This window comes from Silurus meridionalis, chromosome 11, assembly GCF_014805685.1.
Source record: "Silurus meridionalis isolate SWU-2019-XX chromosome 11, ASM1480568v1, whole genome shotgun sequence".
NCBI lineage: Eukaryota > Metazoa > Chordata > Actinopteri > Siluriformes > Siluridae > Silurus > Silurus meridionalis.
Window position 1 is genome coordinate 6,143,022 of NC_060894.1, and position 27,322 is coordinate 6,170,343.

The 27,322-nt window shown below is 39.2% G+C and overlaps 1 protein-coding gene across 14 annotated transcripts in view; it reads right to left on the bottom strand.

The window, feature by feature from the left end:
* Nucleotides 1-856: 856 nt before the first annotated feature.
* The window catches only part of gramd1ba (GRAM domain containing 1Ba), an 83,443-nt gene continuing 56,977 nt past the window's right edge, over nt 857-27,322 (bottom strand). For 7 of the 14 annotated variants that reach the window (XM_046861314.1, XM_046861309.1, XM_046861307.1 and 4 more), the window contains 18 exons: nt 27,148-27,168; nt 18,963-19,047; nt 17,936-18,039; nt 17,704-17,799; nt 17,534-17,614; nt 17,322-17,437; nt 14,604-14,781; nt 14,253-14,433; nt 13,985-14,128; nt 12,244-12,362; nt 11,339-11,481; nt 11,009-11,112; nt 10,134-10,337; nt 9,495-9,585; nt 7,826-7,837; nt 7,565-7,672; nt 6,672-6,792; nt 857-3,098 (listed from right to left, as the gene is read on the bottom strand). In XM_046861314.1, the coding sequence (XP_046717270.1) occupies nt 3,009-3,098; nt 6,672-6,792; nt 7,565-7,672; nt 7,826-7,837; nt 9,495-9,585; nt 10,134-10,337; nt 11,009-11,112; nt 11,339-11,481; nt 12,244-12,362; nt 13,985-14,128; nt 14,253-14,433; nt 14,604-14,781; nt 17,322-17,437; nt 17,534-17,614; nt 17,704-17,799; nt 17,936-18,039; nt 18,963-19,047; nt 27,148-27,168 (1,998 nt within the window). In that variant the 3' untranslated portion in view covers nt 857-3,008. Of the gene's footprint in view, nt 3,099-6,671; nt 6,793-7,564; nt 7,673-7,825; nt 7,838-9,494; nt 9,586-10,133; nt 10,338-11,008; nt 11,113-11,338; nt 11,482-12,243; nt 12,363-13,984; nt 14,129-14,252; nt 14,434-14,603; nt 14,782-17,321; nt 17,438-17,533; nt 17,615-17,703; nt 17,800-17,935; nt 18,040-18,962; nt 19,048-20,465; nt 21,795-27,147; nt 27,169-27,322 lie in introns of those variants that run through there. The other 7 variants (XM_046861311.1, XM_046861317.1, XM_046861313.1 and 4 more) reach the window with 5 other exon arrangements.

Sequence of the window (27,322 nt, forward strand, 5' to 3'; positions counted from 1 at the left end):
AAATTTAAACCCCAAACCTTGACATGATAAACATGCAACACCAGTTGGAAAAGACAAAGATGTTATAGTAGAAGTTTCAAATAAAAACAGCATGTTAAAAGCTTTGAATTTTCTCTTCAAGTTATTACTTAAACCACTGACAGTTATTACTTAAACTCCTGCCAAATGTAAGTGATGATCAGACTGGATCTGTGGAGCTTTAGAAACACTTTATGGACAAAACACCTGACTTTTCAGCCACTTGCAGTTAATCCCCAAACCGTTTGCACACAATTGAAGTCACACAATTTTATTACCGTAATTTCCGGACTATTAAGCGCACCCATATATAAGCACCCACTGAATTTAACAAAGATTTTTATTTTGAACATAAATAAGCCGCAACTGTCTATAAGCCGCTGTCTACACTGAAACAAATGAACTTTACACAGGCTTTAACGAAAGACACTGCCTGTTACACGGTGTAACAGGTGAAATATGTTGTGGATCCTTTAAGAGCAGAGCGGCATTTTGGGAATTGCCTCCGCCGCATTTTTCCGGTATTACTGCATGTGTGGAGACAGAGGAATATGTCCTTATTATTTTCTGATGCTCATTTCTAAGTTTCTTTGACTAACCCGTAACGCTGTTGCCAAAAAACTAAAAAAGCACGAGTTTTGGAAACCTGTCTGTGCTTATATGATTTCTGTTGCAACTGGAGTTAGCGAGCTCTCCCTTGACCCTGACACAACGCGTTACAACGGCTTGTATCCAAACAGTAGCCGACCAAGTAAGTCATTGTTCACTGTCTTCTTCCTTCCTTTCACAACTATTTCTCTCAAGAGTTTTTCTTTTGGCATCGTCGTGCGTAAAAAAATTGCTCAGATGTTTAGAACACAGGTGAGGTGCGTTTTTTCGTTTCCGATCGGAAATTTCATTGGTCTAATGTTATGGGGTTTAGTTTTTTGGCTTGAAGTTTGTGAAACCAGGAAAAACCCAGAAAAAATCCATAAATTAGCCGCTTCATTGTATAAGCCACGGGGTTCAAAACGTGGGAAAAAAGTAGCGGCTTATAGTCCGAAAAATACGGTAGTTGTTTTTGGATGCTTAAGCATAAAATTTTGCCTTAACTGGCACTGTCCTAGCATGACAATGCCCCTGTACACAAAGCCAGCTCCATGAACATGTGCTTTACATGTGTTGGAGAGAAAGTTCTTCAATGGCCTGCTATAGTTCAAACTTCAACCCTATTGAAACGTTTGAGATGAATTGGAACACTGACTGCACCCCAGGCCTCCTCACCTCACCTACAGTACCCGACTTTACTTGTGGCAAAATGAGCACAAATCTCCACAAGCACACTCCAAACTCTTCTCCCCAGAAAATCGCAATCAACACTGCGCAGCTGTAGGGCTTTGGAGAAAAATCATAAAAAAATGGAAATTCATTAAACTCGAATGCCAGCTGCAGCTTGAACAATCTGCGTTTCCAGAACGTTCTGCAAATAATACTGATAGTAAATAGAAGTTGTTGTTTTTTTTCACAGTTTCTCTTTTTGACCTTCACTGACTCTTACAAATAAATGTCGATCTTTACTTAGAATGCGACAATACTTCCTTTATGTCTACCAAACAAGTTCCTTTAAAAAACTGCCCTTCTTTTTTCTGTCTTGAAGTTTATAAGGAAAAAAAAACCCCACACATCTGTGCTGAATATGCTGGAGTCTCCTTCTATAAATGTCACATAAACATCTCCTTACAGAAAAGTTTGCTATATATGAACATCTGATCGTCCCTGTTAAGGAGCAGTTACTATAGAAACCATAATCTAGAAAATTCAGCACCTGCCAACCGATCGGATTCAAGAATTGCTTTTGACCTGACTTTTTTTTTTTTTTTATAATATAAATACTTTTCACACTTCCCCCTAACTATACTTTTTTCCACGTAAGATAACTGAGCTTAGGTTAGTTATCTTTAAGTACCCTAGAATTTGTTGGTTATTTAGCAACAGGTTATCATCAAATCGCCATGGTGAAGTTTTGCTGCCTTCAAAGGATGATTTGAACTGTTTTCCTATCGGTAGCTTTGGAGGTTTTGAGTGCTGCCTCCAAACACAAGTGAACTGGGATAGAAGGTAATGTAACCCACACACACACATAAAAAAAAATTGTATGGTGTATAAAAAAAAAAATGAAATGGAGTATATAAATAAAGTTGGCAACACAAAGTCATGATGGTCCAGTGTTAAAAAAAAAATAGAAAGAAAAAAAAAGTCCCACACACACACAAAACGAACAGGAATAGAAAACGAATTGTGCAAAACGAAATGCAGTATCTTCAAGAAAAAAATAAGATCTTGCTCTTTTTAATACCCACTGCCGATGCTATGATTGGCCTCTCGCATTCACAGGCAACACAAAATGTTCCGACAAGAGAAACAAGCAACTCTACACGAGGACAAAAATAAAATCTGGAACTGTAACATGGAACAACATTTCTGCATAATTAGCACCATGGCACAAGCTCTCTGGGGTCCGGCCCCCGATTTATCCATGGAAGCCTCGGTAAAAAGGTAACTCTGGCAACAAATATAGCTCTACTTATAAATTAGAAAGACGTGTGTATTCGTAATAGATCCGTTCCACATTCTCTGCTCTGTGCGCATCCACAAGTAAAAATAAAGATAATAAATAGGTCAAATGTTAACCTGGTCCCAGAGTCCTACATATTAAAAAAAATAAAAAAAAATAAACCAAAGAGGTGGTAAAGGTCATGATGGTTATGGTGGTGCAGCTGAGATGTAGCTGCATGTGCATTTAACACTTGAATGAGTTCTTGAATGAAGGAACAAATGACTCAGGAGTCAGAGTTGTCCCTGAAGATCAGGTGGACCAGGGATAGTCAAATGGTACATTTTTTTGCAGATGGATGCTCGGTGAGCTGCACTGGACAGGAGTGAGGCAGCTTCATAGGTTCCTCCACACCCTTATTATTGCACCAGATGTGTGTACCCGAGGTCTCATGCCGTCAGTGGTATTGACTGCGTTTGTCCCCCTCCGACGAGCCGTCCTCCCTCATGTCGATTCCCTTCTGCAGGTTCAGTAAAGATCCTCGCATCTGTCATGAAATAAATTAATACGCTAGAGTTATACAGTACAGTGAGCTCAGGCTGTATATTATACATCAATATGCACTATACGGACAAAAGTATTGGAAGTCTGCACTTTTCCAGCCATATGTAGTTAGTTCTTAACCCACAACTGTATAGGCATTATCCTTTTGATCCAAATCTGTTTCAGCATGACAATGCCCCTGTGCACAATCGTCTCTAGGTTACATATGTAACCTGGTTCCCAGAGGAAACGAGACGCTGCATCAAACAACACTTTGGGAATGCCTCTACATGACCACGCTCTTAACCACATATGTAATCTGTCCAATGGAAGGACATGGTGTCACCGGCAAGATGATGTAGCGACCAGGAAGCTATAAAAGCACATGCGGAAACGTTCGCAGTGGTACAGGTGTGGCCCTGAGATGCATTGTTTTATTCCCTATGGGAACCAGGGTTACATACAGAGAGAAGTTCTCCTTTAGGAACTGGAGCTGCATCAACAACACTTTGGGAATGTGAGAACAACACTGTCAGACTGAAAAATCCCTGCCTAGTGTGGATGGGCGAAGCTAGGTCGAAGGACTGAGGGTCCAGGAGTGGCGCTAAGGTCAGGACTGTTAGACCTGACAAAGGTCAGAGGGGTGGACCAGCCCAAAGCATCGCACATGTCCTGGAGAGAAATCCCAGATGAAAGGCCTTAGAGGCTGCCACAAATCCGGTCAAGTGAGCCCCGACCCCGAAAGACCAAAGGACTCATAAGAAGGGGAGATAGCATCCACAGTCCACCTGCAGAGAATCTGCTTGTCTGTAGGAAGACCCCTCTTATACGGGCCGTAGCAGGCAAACAGCTGGTCATTCTGGACACATGCAATGAAGCTTCTTCTGGTCTGGGTCCTGAAAGGAAGGAGGATAGAATGCCTGGAGCCTGACTGGCCGTGGGGCAACAGAGGGCACCTTGGGAACATACCCTGGCCTGGGGTAGAGAAAGGCACTGGTCATGAGTGGAGTGAACTCCAGAAGAGAGGGGGCCACGGAAAGGTCCCCAACTCTCTTCAGAGAGAGATGGCTAGAAGTAAAGCAGCCTTGACTGCGAGAAACCTTGTGCAATGGCTCTAAAGAAAGACTTAGACAAGGCATCCAAAACCATGGATCCCACAAAGGCACTCTATTGTAGCTTGTACCAGAGGCTACATGGAGAAAACATGTCACTAACGGGTTTTCCCCCTTGATATGCAACAATAGCAGACATGTAAACCTGTAGGGTGGAGGGAGACAACCCTTTGACGAACTGTTCTTGAAAGAATTCCAGCACTGGACCAACCAGGCAGTTAACTGGATCTAAGTGAAAATTCTGACACCATATATTGAACAGATGCCTTTTTGCGATATACAACCTCCTCGTGCTCTGGACTGGAGAATGTTCTCTGCAAGCTCGCTGAGAGACCAGCAGCTAAAAGTGCCCCCTGCCTGAGAGAGGGGATCTCGCGTGAGAGGAATCTCAGTGGGAGGTTGTTCGAGAAGGGCTACCAGGTCCACAAACCATGGCTAGCCCAGTCAGCAAGGGGCTATGTGGGAAGGACCACCTTGATGGGCTCCTTCCTCAAGAGAAGGTTTACTTCTTGTTCCAAGATCAGAGCCTGCTTAAGACCCAACAGAGTGGGAAACATCACTATTCGAACCGAGGTGGAAGAGACCCAAACTAAATCCTGTAGCCTTTTTTACAGTGCACAGGACAGAATTTCTACTTCTTTGTCCAGCTCCTTAAGCAGGTCAGCCTGGTATGCCTGCAAAATTGCCATGGTTTGCCATGGAAAGCGCTCATCTAATTTGTTTTGAGGATGCAATTTCTGCTAAACGATGTTAAGCTCAGCAACAACTCGAGTCACTACCTCCAAAAGTTCCACAAACTGGACAGGCTGCAGAGGAAAGTCCACAGGTTCGTCCAGTAATGGACCCCTCCATTTTGCAGGGGAAAGAAACCGCCAAAGAGCTGGCCCCCGAACCCTGAGAGAACGTGCTGGATCTGGACCATTTGCAAACCCCATGACCTTAACCACCTTTGTCTACATAGTGTACATTCACATACTACAGTGATGCGGTGTTTTGGATTCTGATTGGTCAGAAACATTTTGTTTTAATTTCTATAACCCCAGCTCTGTTTGAAGTAAATAAACAAATCACAGGTATTAATATACGTGTATGTGCTGATGCCAAAACAATGTTTTTTTCTATAGGAACAGCTTATTTGCATAGATGTGCACAGTGAATATGTCATATTTAAACAGTGAAAAAAATCCTGTACATTATTAATGAGGCGATTTAACATTGATGGAAGAAGTCTTCAGTTCCACATCATTAAATGAGAAATAAAATGCTTCAGGATGTCTTGCTTGGGGCAGCAACTTCATTGTTCATTACTTTTCTATAAGAGCACAATGAAAGAGAGGTAACATATTTTAGGTATATTTTGCTATATATTCTATATGTTCCCTTTATGATACTATTCAGAAAAAAACGATAACATGATCATAGATATTAATATACAGTAATCCCTCACCACATCGCAGTTTAGATTTCACGGTCTCACTGTAACGCAGGTTTTTAAACGAAACATATCTAATTTTGTTTTGCGGATTTTCCGCTGTATCGCGGGATTTTGCATAGCTGATATTGTTTAGAGTTATTTTAATTCTTTATGTGGTAAAATAAGCATTTTCTAGCACGAGAAAATAAGCTTTAAAAAGATCTGTAATGCTCTTCTTGGGTGTGCAGCACATTTATTTCATCGTCATCACCTTCATCATCATTAGTAATGCACAATTAATTCATCATCATCTTCATCATTCAAGTTGTATCTTCACTGGTGAGTACCCATATAGAATGTTTTAATGTTAAAATTACGTAGGTTTAAGAATATAGAAAGTATTAAAGATCAGAGGAAAGGTTAATAACAGTTTCGGAAGGGCTAACAGGTATTCTGTATACTGTACTGTATACATATAAGGTTGCCTCTTAGCGGATTTTCGCCTCGGTCTGGAACCTAACCCCTGCGATAATTGAGGGATTCTAACATTCAAACAATAAAGATTAAGGTTGTGTTTCTTGCTATATATTTGTCTTGCTATTTCTTGCAATATATTAAAATATTTGTTATATAATGTCACGTATTAGACTGATTTATTTTTTTTATTAACCCCATTGATTATTACAGCTTCTGGATTTGTTCTGTCTTTTTGCTATTTTAACACATGCCCTTCTTATGTATTCATCAGCACATGAATTATTTCTGTATTCTCAAAACAGATGTTTTAAAACAAAAATTCACCCATGTAAAAGACCCACCATGTCCCTTAGGTTTAAGCGCACACAACACACACGTTAATTTAGTTCAGGGTTTTCAATTCTTGTACCTTGTCGCAGGTCACTGCTACACTGTTTGAAGTACTTCGGCAAACACGGGAGATGTTTTAATTAAACAGAGGCGAAAAACAATGTTGCATAACGGCGTCTGTTTATTTATCTGCCCTCTTTACGGTGCCATCTGCCGGCATCTGATTTAATCTCAGCGGATTTACCTCGTCTAACAAAACCACAGACGACTTGATTATCTCCCGCCACTTCTCCAGCTCGTCGTCATGGTAACGCTGCTGCGACTCCAAAAGCTGAGCCCACTCCATCTGCGTTTGGGGAAGTTTACTGCAAAACAAACACACACACCACACACACAATCTTCTGTTCATTACTCAGCAATGGATTACTTTAAGCACTTATTGATTTATAAGCATTTATACATACATGAATTTATATATACAGTATATATATATATATATATATATATATATATATATATATATATATATATATATATATATATATATGCATGTATGTATAAATGCTTGTAAACCAATAAGTGCTTAAAGTAATCCAAATATATATATATATATATATATATATATATATATATATATATATATATATATATATATATAAAGAGTACTTTGCAGCTGATGTTATGAGAAACGAATCGACAACCTCCTGACCAATCAGGATTAAGAATAGTTTTTTATTTTTATAGACTTTGAGGTTTTTTTTTTTTTATAATGATTTCTAACCTACAAACTAGAACAACATATTTAGAGATAGCAGACAATCTAGTAGAACATAGATAGGAACCTTGGTGAGGTTCTTTGATGTCTGGGTTCTTTGATGTCTCTAAGATAAACAGTGATAAATAAGACATATTTGACATTTTGAGCAAAGATTTGTTTTTTAAACATAGCTATATAATCATTTGGTTGTTTTTTTGTTTTTATAATACAACAAATGCAAAATTTGAATTGCATTTTAATTGTATTATATATTATAGAAAGCCTCAGTGGAAGTATTGCTTCCGTAATTTTTGTGTGTGTGTGTATGTGTGTGTGTGTGTGTGTGTGTGTGTGTGTGTGTGTAATAGAACGATGCATACCTGTCAGGAGCTCGGAGGCCCTGCAGCGACACCAAGCTCTGCGTGGTGTGTTCCAGTGTCCACAGCTTATAGAACAGCATCATGTTGAGAAACACCAGTAGCACCAGGCTGAGGACAAAAACACATGCAGCCTGTGTCAAGTTTTATTTTTTCCTGCATTAAGGTCCGAGTGAACACTGCCTTACTCAACAATCATACACTGACCCCTAGTGTCAGCATGCTAGAGTTTCTCTAGCCAAATAAAAAAAAAAAACGTTATACCTGACACAGATCCTAGACGAAGCAATGAGAACAAGAGAGAGAAAGAGATATGAAAAAAAGAAACAAAAGAAAAAACAAGAACAACAGAACAGCACAAGGAACAGGAACAGATGGATGCTTACTAAATGAAACCGCAGGTACAGTTCAGAGTAGACATGGAACGTCGCATCGTGATATGAAAACGACATGAAATGAGACGTGCTGAAACTTTGTGGTGTAATCGATGTACAAGGCAATATCACAGTTTGCAGAACATTACAGTATGAACAACATCCTATTTAAAAAAAAAACACCGTGAACGCCAGATATAAAAGAATTAAAGATTTGATCGAATGAAAGACATACAAAAAAAAAAAAAAGGATTTTATGAATCGTTATTTTGTAGGTTTTGAAACAGTACCTTTTTGTATGGTTTCATATTTTATTTGATTGTATTAATTTACATAATTTATTTTTTATATTATTTAATTCCTTATTTTATTCTATAGTTTCTTTTTGTTTTGAAATTTGTTTTTAATATTACCTGCTTTTTTGTGTGTGTGTGTGTGTGTGTGTGTGTGTTTGGCATTGGGTTTTCTATCACTGTATTTTATATTATTTTTTATTATTATTATTATTATTATTATTATTATTATTATTATTATTATTATCATTATTATCATTATTACTACTTCTATTATTATGAGTATTTGAATAAATGCACTTAAGTAATTTTTTAACTACTTTTTTTTATTTTACTGAGTATCAGTATAAGATATAAGCAACTTTTACTCTCTACTCAACTACATTTATAATTCAATACATGCACTTTTTTTTCACTATATTTTAATTGACAATGACTGTTACCAATTACGTCTTGCGTGGCTGCTTTATCTGCCGCGTCTTATTTATTCTACAGAAGAGGTAACATCGGCGTTCGCCGTTTTATTTGTCCATTGAATACTAATGGTTCTTCTTCTTTGTGACATGATGCTGTATTTATATTTGTTAACTGAAGATCCCTTTTTTTAAAAGTTTGCTTTACTACTTTGTATTTTTTTTTGATTGACGTGTTTAGACTTTGTTTTATTCCGGCATGTTAAAGAGGCTGTTGTGTTGGTTAATGCAGTGTTGAGTCTTATTTTTTAGGTAATAAAACCGAACAAATCGACTGGTTTTTAATTTTTTTAAACTAACGTGTCTTGGTATTGAGGACCAGTGCATCTTACGAGTCAAATTCTCAAGTACTGTTTAAATCAGATGCTCTAAGACTTTTTGTTTTTGACTTTTGACTTGTAATGGAGTATGTTTTTGCAGCAAGGTTTTACTTTAACTCGAGTATGATTTTCAGGTTCTCTTTACATCTCTGATTATTGTTATATTCACAAATGGTTTATACACTGACATTATGACATTATAACATTATGAGAGGTGAAGTGAATAACACTGATTATCTTTTCATCATGGCAGCTGTTAGTGAGTAGAATATATTAAGCAGCGAGGGAACATTTTGCCCTCAAAGTTAATGTGGTAGAGCAAAACTGTCAGATGTGTTTTTATAAGGTACTTATATCTGAACTGTTGATCCTCTAATATACTGTAAACTACTGTGTAAATAATATTTACTCCTCAAAAATGTCGAAATGACCTTAAGGCACGAAAGCTTTAATACGTTTTGTAATAAACTCACACAAAGCTGATGATGAGCAGGAGCTTGGAGACGCTGTACAGCGCCAGTCCTCCAGCGCCCGGGTCGGGGAGGTGCCGTGTCTGCGTTGATCCTGGGCCCGCAAGGATTATGGAAAAGAACGCACGAAAGTGATCAAATAGACTGCTTAATTATAATGATAATGATAATGATAATGGTTAGTGCTTATGTGGAACGCAGGGTGGGGGATTGGGGGGGTGGCTGGCTTAATTTGCCTCGATCTTACTATTTCTAAAAAGAATAGCAGAATTAATATAAAAATCTATCTAAAACAACAAACAAAAATCATCCCAAAGATAAAAATGCTTTGCCTTGGCCAGTTTTTTTAAATAATCGTACAAAAAACCAATAGGATAAAATCCAGTGTCCAGTTGCTTTGGTTGCTAAGCAACAATCCAGATACAGATTTCCTGCTCTAAAATCTGGTGGGTTAACACAGAACTGATGTATTGTGATCTGGTCAAAAGGTGTGTAAGCCAATTAGATTTAAAATATGATTTTTCTGTTCATTTATATTTCGCTGTCCCAGTTTTTGGCTGCTTGGGTTCGATGTTCATCTACCGTCACATGCCGAAACAGAACGGATGCGTATCCAGGATGATTTACGTGAAAGTTTCAAACCTGGCACGTGTTTGATGCGCTGGATGACCTCGTCGTCCTCGGCCGTAGTGATGGCGCTCAGCTCTTCGTTCAAGTGCTGCGGCCGAAGGTGAGCCGTCGCCCGTTTCCGGTGCCGCCTCACGTTAGACGAACGCGTCGCTTTGGCTTTGGGAGAGGGTCTGTGGGGTTCGTTTAGCACCACCTCCACTTTACTCAGCTCCATCTCTGCACACACACACACACACACACACACACATATTGGACCTACTTTTCCTCTGGTATTTTTAGTGATGCAGCTAATAAATGCACACCTACACTGATCAGACGTAACAATATGACCACTTGCCTAATATTGTGTTGTTTTTTCTTTTGCTGCCAAAACAGTTCTGACTCTTTGAGCATTAACAGCTTTAAGTTCTTCAGTAAATCGAGCTGCAATGAGCCTCGGCCGCCCACGACCCTGTCGCTGCTTCACCACTGTTCCTTCCTTGGAGCACTTCTAATAGATACTGACCACTGCAGACCAGGAACATCCCACAAGTCATCTAGTCATCACAATTTGGCCCTCATCAAACTCACTCAAATCCTTACACTTGCCCATTTTTCCTGCTTCTAACACATCAACTTTGAGGACAAAATGTTTACATGCTGTCTAATATATCCTGCTCACTAACAGGTGCCATGATGAAGAGATAATCAGTGTTATTCACTTCACTGTTTATAATGTTATAATGTCATAATGTTATGCCTGATCAGGGTATTTAGTAGTCCATACCAAACTGTTAGAGTATAGTATTGTACCAGAAGAAGAAAAAAAAATACCTCTTCACAACATGCTGTTATAGAAAAGACTTATAGAAAAGATTTTTCACAACTCGGACTTTTGAACTTCTCACCTAAATGTCTAAAATAATCATCAAGGCCACTCCAGAAGTTTCTCTCTATAAAGCCTTTGACGAGACCCCAAGGCTGTTTCCTGTAGCGCAGCTCGGTGGAAACCCTGCAGAAACACATAGCATGACGTTGATTTAGAATTAAAAGGGTTAGATTGTGTTGTTATGCCCCTTCAGGACCACTGGAGGGCAATCCGGCATGACAAGAGAGACCACTGCAATGGGGAATGCCATCATGGCTGAGCATTACAGCAGGCAGAAATGACATGCATATATAGTTCACATCCTTGGTGCTATTTTGCTTTTTTTCTATTCTCTGTATTCATGGCGTACCTCAGTCTGCACTTGTTCTTAGCCACTCGGGTTAGCATGTAGCGGTTGAGCGTGTAGAAGTAGTCGTGATAAGGGACGTCGTGAGTGATCACTTCGGCATCGATGATGTAACACTCGCTTTCTTGGCTGGCTTTGTACAACGTCTGGAGCGGGAAAAACATGCATTCAGGCAAAAAAATCAAGGTGTTAGAATGCAGTTCTAATATGTCTAATATGTTTATCATACATTTTTCAGTTCACTTCAAGTTTATTTCTATAGCAATTTTCACAATGGACATTGTCTCAAAGCAGCTTTACAGAATTATAGAACAAATGTTTTTTTTATAAGTTAAAACCTGGGGCAAGAGTGGCAATAAAAAACTACCTTACATTGTATGAAGAAACCTTGAGAGGAACCAGACTCAAAAGGGAACCATCCTCATTTGGGTGACATCAAGTGTGTGATCATAAATCATTAAAATATTACAAGCACCAGAGAGTGTAGAATATCATGAGCGTGTAAGAGAGTGTGTGATTATGAGTTATGTCCTTTCTACAGTCGTATACATTCAGTTGGAGTTGTGGAACCAATCATAAATTAGCTCAACATCTAAGATTATTATAGATTCAACATCAACACCAACTGATTAAGAGGTTGTTAAACCTCAAAATCCAACGACTGAAATCTTAAGGACACACTTGGACTCATGGACAAAAGACCACCATGGAGAATGGGCAGCTTAAAAAAAAATAAATAAATAAAATACAGATGTTTCCCTAAATCTGTAGATTCATTCAAAGCTCCTCATGTTAAAAACTGAATTATATCAGAAAGTGTTAAAATGTATTAATTTCAAAATGGACCATTTAAGTCAGATTTTGAGTGTGATAGATTTAAAGTGATTAGATTTTGTCCCTGAGGTTACCTGAGACTCAGTGACTGTAGCGGTTTTCGGAGCCAGGGGGTTGGAGATGGTGATGGTATACATAATCTCTCTGCTTTGGTCTCCCATCTCTTCCTTCTTCCAAGGATGATACGCCACATCTGAAGAAGAAGTAAGAAATTAATCATAAATGAATAGTACACCTATTCCTACCGAAGATTTCCGGTAAAGGGCTTGCAACCATTTTTTACATGCGGAACATAGTTACAATCTAAGTTTCCTCAGAAACGTATTAAGTGGCGGACTCATGGACGATTTGTAGTGTGTTATAAAACTTCGATTTTGTTCATGAGCGAAATCGATGCCACTTCCTGTCATCACCAACAGTCTAGAGATATGGATTCTTTAGGGTTTGCTTCAAGAATTTTTCTTAAAAGGAGTAAATCCTGACAGTTCCACATATCGAGGGAGTGAATGAATGAAGAATGGAAGGAATGAAGACATTTGTTAAAGTTTGCTGAAAAAAGTACAACAGTTAACTAAAGCATATTTAAAAAAATATATATATTAAATGTGAAACACACACACACACACACACACACACATGTACATTTATATACACATCTGTATTACTCAAATGGGGACTAACAATTTAATTTAACTTTTTCCATTTATTTAGTTTTATTTAATACATTTAATTTGTGGCAATTTAATTGATTACCTGACTTAATCAATGTAATGAAAAGTGTACTGCATTAACTTAATTTATTCTATTTTCTTTATATAATATATTATAAAATATTATTTTAAAGCGTACAACAGAGTGCTGAGAGAGGAATTGTGGTATTGTATGAGGAAGTCAGGTGTGGCAGAGAAGTATGTGAGGGTGGTGCAGTACGAGTATGAGGACAGTGTGACAGCAGTGAAGTGTTCAAGGGTTCAAGGTGGAGGTTGGACTGCATCAAGGATCGGCTCTAAGACCTTTCTTGTTCGCAGTGGTGATGAAAGGTTTGAAGGACGAGGACAGACAGGAGTCTCCATGGACTATGATGTTTGCGGATGATATTGTAATTTGTGGTGAGAGTAGAGAGCAGGTGGAGAAGAGCCTGAAGAGGTGGAGGTACTTGCTGGAGAGAAGGGGAATGGAAGTCAGTAGGAGTAAGACAGAGTACATGTGTGTAAATGAGAGGGAGGGCAGTGGAGTGGTGCAGTTGCAGGGAGAAGAGGTGGTGAAGGTGGAGGAGTTCAGGTACATGGGGTCAACACTGCAAAGTAATGGAGAGTGTGTTAGAGAAGTAAATAAAAGAGTGCAGGCAGGGTGGAGTGGGTGGAGAAGATTGACAGGAGTAATTTGTGATAGAAGGGTATCTACAAGAGTGAAAGGACTGTGGTGAGCCCTGATATGTTGTATGGTTTAGAGACAGTGGCATTGAGTAAAATACAGGAGGTGGATCTGGAGGTAGCAGAGCTGAAGATGTTAAGATTTTCGTTGAGAATGACGACGATGGACAGGATAAGAAACAAGTTTATTAGAGGGACTTTCATTCAAAATTGTTTTAAAAAAGTAAACTATCGATGTTCACAAGTGTTAATAATAATAAAATAATAAAAATAAATCTACAAGCAATTTCATGTTTTGCATTTCTTCTCCCTAACTGTACTGAAATTGAACCAAACCATGATTTAAGTGTACTGTTACACCCCTATAAATGAGAAATAGAAAAAAGATCTCAATCTGAAAATCAGTTTTATAACGCCATTGCTGAAGACTTGGCGATCAAACCTGAGAATCGGCGTAGCTCTAAGAAGTCCCTCATGAACTGCGACTCGGTGAAGAGGAGATCGTAGAGCTTGTCGACACTGAACTTGTACACCTTGTTGATGTACTGCTTCCCATTTAGATCATCATAAAAGGCCTCGACTTCTCCTGAGGGAAGAGATAATGCGAGTAAACTTGCTAGTAATGGGACATTTACAAATAAAGTTAGTTTGCTAGTAATCATTTGCTAGCTTTCATTCATTCATTATTCATTGGTAATGGTACTACTTACCATCATCATGAGTTTCTGATGAGTCACTAAGCTCAGTTGGAAGATCCTCATTGTCATTGAAGTCGAGCGATGGTGAGGGTGCAGGATCGCTGGACTTGGTCAATTTGTTATCAGGCAAAGGCAGACTGAGAAGCTCCTCAGGAAAACAGCCAGAAAACTCTTCCTCTGGTGGAACGTCATACTAGATAGAGAGATCAAGCTGTAGGTGTTATTATTTATTATTTACTGACTAGTTTGCTGCCAAGAACGCCTGTCATCTCTTTTTCATGTTGCTTCGAAAGATCCTGGAAGTGAAACTACGTCTTTTTTTAGATTGTACACAATATTCTTGATCAGATGTGCTGTTCTTACATGGACAGGTGTCTCGCTGCTGCCAGTTAAAGGGAAGTTATTGCTGGTGAAGGATTTCTTTGGCAGCTGTGGACTCGTGTCCATTTTTACTTCAGCCGCTTTCGTGCACGTGTCCTGGGCTTCATTCTCCTCAGGTGGGATCTCTTCGCAGTACCTGCACCAGGGAGGGGGGCAACAGCTGGAGGTCAAGATTATCAGCTCGAGGAGACAGAGTGACACTCTCAGATGTATAGCAGTGGCTTAACAGTGGTGATGAGAGTTGTAGGGCCTTATTTTTCTCAAATATAAATATGATCCTGGGTAAATGAGGTTCTTTAAAAACACTATGTTTGAAATCGTGTTGGTTCCCTTTCAAGAACTCGAGCTGCGTCGCAACGCTTTGGGAATGCTTTTGCATTGTCCACGCTCTGAATCCCGTGTGTAATTTGTCCAATGAAAAGATAGGTGTTTTTTGGAACAAATTTTGCACTTTTTTGGCGCTCATGTAGCGCATATTCTCTGCACATTTTGTGCATATTCTGCACACATTTGGCGCATTTCTCTGCAAATGCTCTGCTTGCGGTGAGCACTCCTCGAGGCGGGGTGCTCTTACTCATTGTGTTTCTGGCCCCGCTTTCGCTGAGGTGGATCGTGCGCTGGTTCTTGAGGCTTGCAGATAGACCTGGCAGAGAAATCCGAGATGGGCTTGTCCCTTTCTCCTTCCTTACCTGCCTCTTTCAGCACTCGTTCACAAGTTGAAAGCACGCCTTACCTGCCTCGTCCAGCACTCGCTCGCAAGTTGAAAGCACACCTTTTGGCTGTTTCTTCACCTTGTCTTCCAAGAAGGAGGGGGGGCCACACTCTTTGAGCTAGGGTGTCTTCAATGTGTCCAGGTCCTGGGCTAGGAGGTTTTTCAGCCTGCCTCTTCAGTTTCTCATTGTACTCCAATGTAGTGGGACTGAAAGAGTGTGGTTACAGGTCGATGCCCCGGGTTGTAAAGATGCTGGCTAGCTATCTCTCGCTGGGTGTTGCATCGTCCCTCAAAACCCTGACACTGACCACCAAACCCCTTTACAACAAGACATCAGCGCTGGTGGGTAGGGTGAAAGCTAGAAGTGGGCAGATTTGTCTCTTAAGGCCACAAAGAGGCCGCTGTGGCGGTCTATGGCCACTCTAGTCTTCTTCGAAATGCACAGTCGGCAGCATTTCAGCGGTTCCTTCCACATCGCTCTCATCGGCGAGCGCAGCCCTAAACACAACCCAGCACCTCCTGCCATCGGTAGGTGAAGACAGATCTGAGGACTTCATTAAAATAAGTGGGCTTTGGCCAAGAAGTACTGATATAGGACGTTCTGAGGAATTGGCCAGAGAGCGTGTTGCACTGCATCATACAGTGCCCACCCCACCCTGGCACCCCTAAGGACCTAGTACGTTAATTGAGGGAATGAGACTCTGTGTCCCCTTGCCACACTGCCGGGCTCCCTGCAGCGTTTTTTTCTCATTTACAGAAGCTGGCGTCACTCCATGCGCTTTTTATAGCTTCCTGGTCATGACGTCACCGGTGATGCCGCGCTTTCCATTGGACGGATTACACACGGGATTCAGAGGTGTTCCCAAAGCATTGCAACGCAGCGTCTCATTCCCTCAGGGAACTAGGGTTAGCTAGTTATAGATGGATGGGTGGATGGATGGATGGATGGATGGATGGATGGATGGATGGATGGATAGACAGACAGACAGACAGACAGACAGACAGAAAGACTATATGGAAAAGTATTGGGACACCTGACTTTCCCAGCAATATGTGCTTCTTTCCCAGAATTCTATAAGGTGTCTTTGGATGCAGTAGTGTGACAATTTCCCTTCACTTGGATTCAAACCTTTTCCAGCATAGCAATGCCCCTGTGCACAATGCAAACTCCATGAAGATTTGATCTCCTGCTTTATATCTCTTATCTCAACCCTATTAAACAGCTTTTGGATAAATTCTAAGGCTGACATCACCCCAAGCCTCCTCACCTTACCTTAGTACCTTGACTTTACTAACACCCTTGTATCTGAATGATCACAAATCTCCACAAGAACCCTCCCAAATCTCATGAAACATCTTCCTAAAAGAGTGGCAGGAATTATAAGAGGACTAAATTAGGACTAAATGTGGAATGCGATGCTCAAAAAAAGCACATATTATGACCAGGTGTCTACAAATTTTTGGCACTATAGTGTGGATACATGCAGAAATTACAATTCAACTTAAATTTCACTCAAACAAAATGCAACTGGACAAACAAAATGCAACATAAAGTCGATTTAAAAAATAAAACAGACTGGCATTGGGTGAATTAATTTTGGATGACTTGGATGGATGGATGGATGGATGGATGGATGGATGGATGGATGGATGGATGGATGGATGGATGGATGAATTTAGGGATTGGAAAGTTGAATAGAGATATTAAACTTGAGTGCTTAAACTGCAGCTCTACTACATTGTCAACCAGGTGGACAGCTGAAGCTCTTAGGGAAGAATGAATGATTAATAGATTAATGGAAGAAGGATAGACAGATATAATGCAAAATAAACAAATAACACAAGATTCAACTGCTGGAGTTGTTATGGAGCTGGATGATCCATAATAAAAGTTATCATTTACAAAGCTGTAGTGAATACCTGGTCTAAGTTGCTGTGAATAAACCATCAATCACATTTAAATAGATGTGGGAGGAGGCAAAACTCACCCCATGGTGTTAAAGTCATCATCTGGGGGCACGTAATCCTCATCATCACTCGTCAAGCCCAGCTCGTTCCCGTAGCACTGATGGACAAAGTGCCACAGCTCCTTGGGACACAACGGCTGATCAGCAAAAAGAGGAAAAACAGTGATGCAAACCAACAAGACAGAAATTTCTTTAGTCATTTATCTATAAACCTGATGCTGGATGTGGCTGACCTTATCCAGGAGAGCATTCTGCCAGAGACGGAACATCATCATGTAGGTCCGGTCCCGTGCACCAAACGAGGTAAAAAAGTGCTGAGAAAGATAATGATGTGTTACAAAATAATAGTGTGGAGGGGGGAAAAAAGAGAATGGTGTTCAGATTAGTGAGATCTGGAAGTCACCTTCTCATTGTCAGTACAAAGCTGGATGGCATTGGGGATGAGACGTGCTGTCTTCTCTTTAGTCATGGAACAGATGTCCTTCAGACGCACCATCAGCTACATCAACACATAGTTAATGCATAAAGTATCATCATGACAGCACCTTGCACAAATACAGAGCAGTGTGCGAGAGAAAATAGAGGAGAAGGAAGAGATGAAAAATTAGAAGTTGTTAGAATATCAAACTGAGCACCAGTGTTTCCCAGCGGAAAATGTTGCTGTAGAAACAAATCCAGTTTTCGGAGAGGTAGAGGCGACCCTGAAGGAGAATGTCTCTCTGCAGGGCACATGAGTAGTCTGAAAGGACAAAAGGTGAGAGGACAGAGCTTTGATCTAGAGAAAGTCAGTCAGGTTAAAATATAATCTTAAAAATATAATGCAGCTGGTGTTATTTTGCTCGACCAATCAGAATCTTTATATTCTACCAAACTGCCAAACTCTACTATTTCAATTTACCAATCTATCAATTTACACATGATCTTTATATCCTGTTGCATTTAAAGAACTGTGAAAGTTTTAATTTTTTTAACACTGCAAAAAAAAAAAAGTCTAAATATATAATTATCTACCAGAGCAGTAAGATATTTACACTTATTTCAACATATCTAAACAAAGAACAAAATGTCTTTAAATAATCATACAAACACTTGTTTCAAGCAGTCAATTTAGTGTAATTCACTTAAAACTATCTTGTTAATAATTTTTTTTTTAAACACTTTTCTTAATTTGTGTGAAATAATTGTCAGCAATTATTTATTCAAATAAAGACTGTGGGTACACAGTAGTTACAATGAGAAAACATTACTTGCTCAGAATACTTACACTTATTGCAACATAAAACATGATTGAATGTATATTGTCAATAATTAACACTAAAAAATATTCAACATTTAAACCTAAAATCAAACTACAGAATAACTTAGTAACTTTCTGTAAAGAACAAAGTTCCTTAAGTAATAAACATACTGGATAATATTTGGAAAAAGTGTGGTGACTTAATAATGCAGTCTTATAATTTGTTATTAGGTTGTAAATAAATGTATTGGATGTTAACAAAACAAGCATTTGAAATAGATAATACTAACGAACAAGATGAGGAGTTTTAAACTAGATGAGGAGGGCAACACAAATATTAACCTGAGCTAAGAATAAAATATGGGACCCTGGATCAGTGAGACAGCGACCCTACATGATCTGCGCTTCACCAACAATGCACTCACCAACAATGAGGCGTTCAGTGTCAGGTAGCTGCTTAAAGAGTTTCCTGAAGTCCTCATTGCGTTGCTTATATGTGGGGCTTAACACCTGAGAGATGGAAGAGAGACACTGAGACAGGAGGCAAGTTTGCAGGAATAAAACAAATTGATAGATAACTATGATCTATTGTGTTGTGTCCTGTGCTAAAAAACAATATAATATATGATTATCTTTTCATTGTGGCACCTGTTAGTGAGTAGGATATATTAGGCAGCAAGTAAACATTTCATCCTCAAAGTAGGTTAGTAGAATAGCCTTTATTTGTCACATATACATTACAGCACAGTGAAATTCTTTTCTTTGCATATCCCAGCTTGTTCAGAACCTGGGGTCAGAGCGCAGAGTCAGCTATGATACAGTGACCCTCGAAAACGGAGGGATAAGGTAAAAGTGGAAGCTTGGCGATACCTTGGAGAGGCTTGAACCCCCCACCTACCGATCAGCATCCCAGCACCTTAAACTCTGAGCTTCCACTTCCCCATTTCAACTTGGGCAAAATTGTGATGTCTAGATGACTGGGTCAGGGCATCTCCAAAACTACAGCTCTTGTGGGTGTTTCCCATTCTGCAGTAGCTATCAAAAGTGGTCCAAGGAAGGAACAGTGGTGAATCGGTGACAGGGTCATGGGTGGCCAAGACTCACTGATGTACTTGGTAAACAAAGGCTGACCCGTGTGGTCCGATCCCACGGATGAGCTTTTGTAGCTCAAATTGCCGAAGAAGTTAATGCTGTTAATGCTTCACAGGTCAGGACTGGTTTGGCGGCAAAAGGGGGGCCAACACAATACTAGGCAGGTGGTTATAATGTTGTGCCTGATTTGTGGCCATATATATATTGTCATCAAACGTGCCAAAGTCCTAAGTATCGATAGTGGTACGGATATATTTTAATAGCAGACTTATTCTCTCTTCAGAAAGCTCCCATGGTTACATTTTGTTAGGACATTTGGTGAATAAATTTTTTTATTCATTTCATTTTAAGTCATCTTCTGCTAGTATGTGTGCTTAAAAGCTATGTACTTGGACTTGGACGTGTGAAAGAAACTAGTTTTTTTGGTAGTAAACTCCTCTCCTTTAAGGAGAACTCCTTGCCCATCCATTCTGAAGAAAAATAAATAAATAATGAAATACTCCCTAACACACCCACAACCCCTGGTGGACATTATAACCAGAACTCAAGAGTTAAAATATGGCTGAAATGTTTTGTATGGAAGAAGCAAAAACAGCTGTAATTTGCTGGTTCTAAATGAATGATAATGATTACTTACACTTAGAAGTTTCAAAGCTTACAGAATCTGCTGAAATATTAACAATGACATAAATGTGCCCCGGTTTACTAAACATAAAGCATGGAAATACTACAGTAACCCAAAGAGAAATGTTTGCCAGTTGTGCGACTTGAGTGTGCATTCGCAAGAGAATCAGAGCATTAACAGTTTTACAAGCAACTGAAGACCACAACTCCACCTTTTCGTTTCCTCTTTGATCACTTACTGCTGGAAGTCTCTCAAACTCCCATTCCCACTGAGTCCAACAATACTGCAGCGTTTCAGGGCGCTGAACCTTCTCCCAGTCACACAGCAAGTCTGTCTCGCTTTCCATGCTGACCATTTCTGTTAGTCCAAATAAAGAGTTGTCTGGCACAGTTCTTAACCCAGCTGATTGACAGCAGCGAATTTCAAGATGTCAAAAATCTGTCTTCCTCAAGATTTTTTTGGGAGTTGGTGTCCAGAGACCAAGCCCAAGCTCTGGAGAACAATATAGCTCTTGGACCAACTGGACTAACTTTCTCAGTCTTCTGGTTACATGCCTTTACTCATTCCCCAGACTACAAATAAAGTACAGGAGTAGCAGGTCTTAAGACTGGCTCAGGAAACCACAGTACAACCCAGGAAGAATGAAATCCTGTAGATAAATCCACATCGAACTTTCAACAGCTTGTTGTTGTTGTTGTTTTTTTATTGATGAGGCTTCTTTAAACTTGTACAACATTCCAACAAAACAATAGGTGGGATTTCAACAGGCAACCAGGAATACATAAAATATTAGAAGATAAGAAGCATCATGCATGAACCCTTGAGAAGCAGAAGAGAAGAGAAGCCCATTTCGTTGGTGTATGCATAAGATCCTCCAATGGGTTGTACCCTGCTTTATCCTTGTTTTTTGGCATCATGCTTAATCAAATATAAGAAGAATCCTTGATTGCTTCGAAATTGTCCTTTGAAAAGCGGTTTAAACTACACTTGCTGCAGTCCAATCCTCTAAGAATAAACTTTTGTAGTCCTGTACAGTTTTGCACAGTGATGGCTTCAACCAAGGGTCGGAATTGTTTAAAATTCCAGTTCAAAAATGCTCTGAACACAAAGAATGATTCCATAAAAAGGAGCAAGGTTGAGCAGTATTCCTGAGAAAACAAGCAAAGCAGCCAAAACAACAGCTTTTTGCCCAGAGCTCTTTCGAGTTTCCTAGAAAACAACAGTGCAGGATGGGAGGAGACACTCGGAGAATGTTTGTGCACTGAAGAAAAGGGGGAAGTCTACAAGGCTTGACTTAAACCAATCAGAAAAGTTCAGAAGAGAGGGCTGAGGTGTCCGACTGTGTTCTCTGTGGAGGACGCTGTCACACCTCCTTCCACCCTAAAGGGACATTGAGATTTATGGTGACACTCCTAAAGGGAGTTCGAGCAGTTTTTCCTGGAATTCCGTTTCTTCTCCAGCCTGTAGGAACCAGGCAAATTCATGTTATAAACAAAAAAAAAAAAAAAAAAAGTGGGATTGTGGGCTCACATATAATCTGTAGTCCTCCTGGTTATAACATGATATTTCAACCGCCCCTTTCTTAGACCATTCCCTTGCTTAGTGTAAACATTGCAGTCTCTCTAGCACTTCCTCAGCAAGGTGAATGAACTCCAGTGAACCCTTTCCCAAGAAGAATGGGTCTGAGGGAGGGGGTCATGCCACAGAGTTGTATCACTCTCTGTCTTTTCCCCCCTCTCTCGCTTTTTCCTCACAAGGGTAAATGTACTCAAGTGAGCCTTTCTTCAAGAGGAAAGGCGCTGGGGGAGGTCCATACAAAAAGCTCACTATACTCTTATGCTTTCATTCTTCTTCTTTCATGTCTGTTTCAACTTGTTCCAAAAACCCACATTTATCTTTCCCTACACTACTGAGAATTTGTCTACTTTTAAGAAATAGTGCAGTGGTTTTATTGTATGCCTAAATTACAGCAGGAGTCTGTTGTTCATCTAGAGACTCTGTTTTTACAGGGCCTCTTTTTTCTACAATAATTGGTTTAATAAAGGGCTTTAACAGGCTTAAATTCACTTAAGAAAAAAAAAAAATCTGCCTTGGAGACCCAGAGCTAACAGTTCTGATCCACATCTGGATGGCTGACCTGCTCTAAAGGCTCTATTGTGCAGATTTTATGGGGTCAAACAGATCAGGGTGCCTTAATCCTGTCTGTAAAACACAAATGGTGTAGGTGTGCAGATGCCTCGGGGAGCTTTGAACAGAAAAACCAAAGTGGAGAAAACCCTTGTGTCAAAACAACATTGCACGCCCATGCAAAGAATTTTTTCCCCCCAACCTTTGTGAAGATAAATGTGAATTAAAAACCGGAATCCACAAATCCACAAAATCGGTCTCCTTTTTCGACCTATGTCTGTTTTACGAGTTACTTTGAACTGTCATATTTTGCAGAGTAAATCAGCCTGGTGCATGTACTCAAAATGTTCCCCAAACCGTTATTAGTTTTAGTAGAAGTACTAATTTGAATTTGTTGTGAGAGTAAAACCCTCTGTTATAGGGCTCTATACAGAACTGAATATTTTTTTAGGAGAAACTTAACGTATAAATGAACTGAGTCTCACTACGACTAATCGCATCCTGTTCATACTCTGTTTCCGGTTGATATGCGTGAATAGGATATGCACTGACAGCTCTGCTGCTAATGTTCCCTAAAATAGATAAAGTATAGTAAAATAAATAAATAAATAAATAAATAAATAAATAAATAAATATATGTGGAAGAAAATTCCACACCAACTTACAACTTACATAATTATGTGAAATGTTATATATATATATATATATATATATATATATATATATATATATATATATATATATATATATATAAAATATGATCCCTACAATGGTGTATATTAGGGCTGCAACAAGTAATCAATAAAATCAATAATAATCAATAATTAAAATTCTTGTCAACAAGCAAAACCTCTAATAATATTTACATTTTATATCCAAATAATTTTTATTGTCTGAATTATCGATTAACAAAATAATCGTTAGTTGCATTTCAGTGGAACCCGGGTATGTCGAGGGCCTAGGGGAGGTTAAAAAGCGTCGAGATAACCGATGATCGAGATAAACGAAAACCAATATGGCGGCAATATATTAACGTGCTTGAAATTTCTTTATGTACATGATGTGTGTTATTAAATGAGAATGTGCATGCACGTGTTTTTGGAGTTTTTTTTTTTACACAACAGCGTTGCTGCGATTTGTTTGATTGATCATGCGGATCGAGATAACCTGTAATGTGGATAAGGAGGCGGAAGTCGGAGTAAACGCAAACAAAGTTTATTGAGAATACTCAGGTGATAATCCACCAATACTTGTAGCGAAGCAGTAATATCCAGCGATGCGCTCCGGGAGCGCAGTCCACGAAGTTCTGTGAAAACAGAGACAGTTCGTGTAGAGAATCCACGGATCCGCGCTATGGAAAGCGCAGTGCTGGGCAGCAACGGATAAACGTGGTGCAGACAGCGTGAACATGGAAAACAGCAGGATCGGGGTAATCCGAGGTGCCGTTGAGAGAATGCGGAGTCCGAAAAGAAGGGTACGCAGCGGGATATGTATACGCGATTACACAGACCGACATGAACCAACACATACGATCATGCACAAACAATAACGGACCGAAGCTGTGTGGAGGTGAGGGGCTTAAATAGGAGATGGGATGAGTGAGTGAATGAGAGTCAGGTGTGTGTGATCAGCAGGACTGCCATGAGCTCGCCCGCACGGGAGAAGAAGCAGGGTGCTTCGGGGAATGCTGCCGCCGAAGCGGGGGGTGGCAGGGGAATTCCTGACATACCTGACGTTAAGTGGCAAATTTGCCCCCCTTGTGCTCGAGTTATCAGGGTTTAGCAACATAAAAAAATCGACATAACCGATAAAAAAATGCTAAGACAAAGCGAGAATTTGGCGGTTCCACTTCAAAAACGTCAACTTAATAGGGTTGTTGAGTTAACCGAGGTCGAGATAGATAAGTGGGTTCGACTGTATTAATAATTTTTTTTATTTTTTTTATTTTATATCTAATCTGAATGTTAGCAGATATTTGCTAAGTGGTTCTGAGTGACTTAGTGGTTAGATAAGAATTTGGCACTTAGGACCCTGTTTACTAGTCAACTTGTAAGCTTGTCCATTCTTAGACCACTTGGTCAGTATTAAACCCTGTATACTGGAATATACCTCACAAGGTCTGTCGTTTTCTAAAATGCTCTGATCCAAACTATGATCTAGTCATCTACACTAGGTCACTATTTTACCTAGTTACCTGCTTTGAACACATCAACTTTGTGGACTGAGTGTTCACTTGCTACACCCCCACTTTCAGCAATTCTTTGGCTGATTGATGTATATAATAATAATAATATTTATATATAGTATAGATGGTAAGATTCACTTATATGCATTGGTATAAAATGTAATGATGTAATGCTTCAATTTAAAAGAAGTGTGCACTGGATACTGGATAGTTGCTAATTGTACCACAATGAATCATTTTTAACATATTTGCAACAGTAAAATATATATGTATTTATATATAATATTTTATATGAAGAGACTGAGGTGTGTCCTGAAAGTCACATAGAATACAGATTAACATGGCAGAGTTAGAGCTGCATCTTCCTGAAGACCGAACCTCTTTGTGAAAGGGCCATGCGTCAGAAGTCAAAAGGCACTTAAGTGAATGTATGATTTGCTGTCTGTCTGAGCCAAAGTGATAAAAGTAAATTATCTGTACCGTATTGAATTGCAGAGCATCATATTTTTTTCTATTGCATCGCATTGCATCAAATTGCGTTGTGTTGAATCTTTTTGAACTTGGATCGCACTGCATTATAATAGGGGTGAATCGTATTGCATCGCATCGGTAGCTGCTTCATGTGTATCTTTGATGTATCGTGGCTATGCATCGAGATGGAGATGCACATCCCTAATTCACGGTATATGGACAAATGTTTATAGTGTGTAAAGATGTATGTGTTTGTTTGTATTTTTAACAATCTATTGCCCATTTAGTCCCTATTTTTTTTTTTATAGCTTCTGGGAAAATGTTCCACTACATTTTAAAGTGTAAACCATATCTTTATGGAGCTGGCTTTCTACAGGGGCACTGTCATAGTGGAACAGATTTAGGTCTTCTAGTTCAAGTGGAGGAAAAAATTAAATGCTATCACACCCAAAGACATCATAGACTGGTTGGACATGGCTGGAAAAGTCAGGTGTCCCAATACCTTTGTCCATATAGTTTGTAAAACATAATGCAATCATGTTTTTCTAGAAGTGACTCATTCATTGCTGGCTGTGCTGAGGTTTATCCTTACTAATGATAAGACTTAAACGAGTGTGGGATTTTGAGAGAGAGAGAGAGAGAGAGAGAGAGAGAGAGAGAGAGAGAGAGAGTGTGGCACGGCTAGTGAAAGCGAAGGGTAGGAACAAACAGAAAAATCTATGTGTAATAGAGAGTTTGTGATGCAAGCTCAAGAGTCTTTATCAAACAATCACACTCATGTAAACTGTAAAGGCCTATTCACAGCCAACATGACCCCAAGTGCAGCAACTTTCCACAATGCTCGTCTTGTCTTTGCTTTCTCTACACTCATTACAAATGAGAGTCTAAACACCACCACAGCCTTTCAGCTCTCCTCCTCGCTACTGATGCTCTGCAGTTTGCCTTTTCGCAGGAAAACATTCCTGCCTGAGAATCTCCAAGCACAAGTCCTTTGTGACTTAATCCATCACTCTTCCTCTAACAGGACAGAAATGTAGTATATAAAAAAAACATACTGTAGTTTTTTTCTTTAAATGAGCAAAAGGTTTGTATTTACTTTTATAAACATCCTATTCCAAATTGCTGTTGTAATAACCTCCACTCTTCTGGGAAGATGTTTCACCAGATTTTGGAGTGTGGTTGAGGAGATTTATACTCATTCAGCCACAAATTAATTACTACTGATTAGGGAATTCATCCCAAAAGTGTTCAGTATGGTTTGGGTCAGAGCTGTATAGCAGACCAGTCCACATCAATGTACAGTACGTCGTATCTTCATGGAACTGGCTTTTTGTACAGAGGCACTGTCATGCTGGAACAGGTTTGAGCCTCATAGCTCAAGTGAAGAAAGAATCTACAACTAAATACATCCTATACAATTGGAAGAAGCCTTGGGGAAGAACCACTGGAAAAGTTGAAAAATCCAGGTGTCCTATATATATATATATATATATATATATATATATATATATATATATATATATATATATATATATATATATAGTTCATCTGTAAATCATGTTCATAGTACATATATACTCATCTGTATATTATTGTTTATAGTACATATATATCCATCTGTATATTATATTCATAGTACCATATATATCTGTAAATTACTATTTATAGTCCTATATTTCCATTCTATTTCCATTCACTTGCTGTTATTGCACTCTGGTTAGACCCAAACTGCATTTCGTTGACCCTGTACTTGTACATGTGTAATGACAATAAAGTTGAATCTAATCTAATCTAATCTAATCTATCTTTTTAGGAGAAATTTTTTAAACTGACATAAAACGCTTAAGATTCTTTAGCGTTTTCATGCATGTGCAAAACAAATCTTATTTTTGGTATAAACTCTAAACACTGCAAAAATCAATGTACAGTTCATGTAAAAATTTACTTAAAGTGTGAGGCAGAGACTAAACAAACTTGCGGTCCTCCGCAAGTTTCTGAAGGAACTCAGACTTTAACAATCTTATATATATAGTTTGTTTGTGTATGTGTGTATATATAAATAGTATTTAAAACAGTAACTCAAGGCAAGAAGAAATGATGGGAGACTTACGTTGTACCAGCTTTGACTTTTCTGTTGGTTTGGTCGTCAGAGGAATGAAAAATAAAAGGAGAGAAACAGAGGTTAGAGAGAAAACTAGAACTCAGAAAGTGCTTAGCTCAGCATGATGATGATGGCGAGTTTACGCTTCAGACCTGCACGTATAACTGCGTGTTCTTTCTATTTA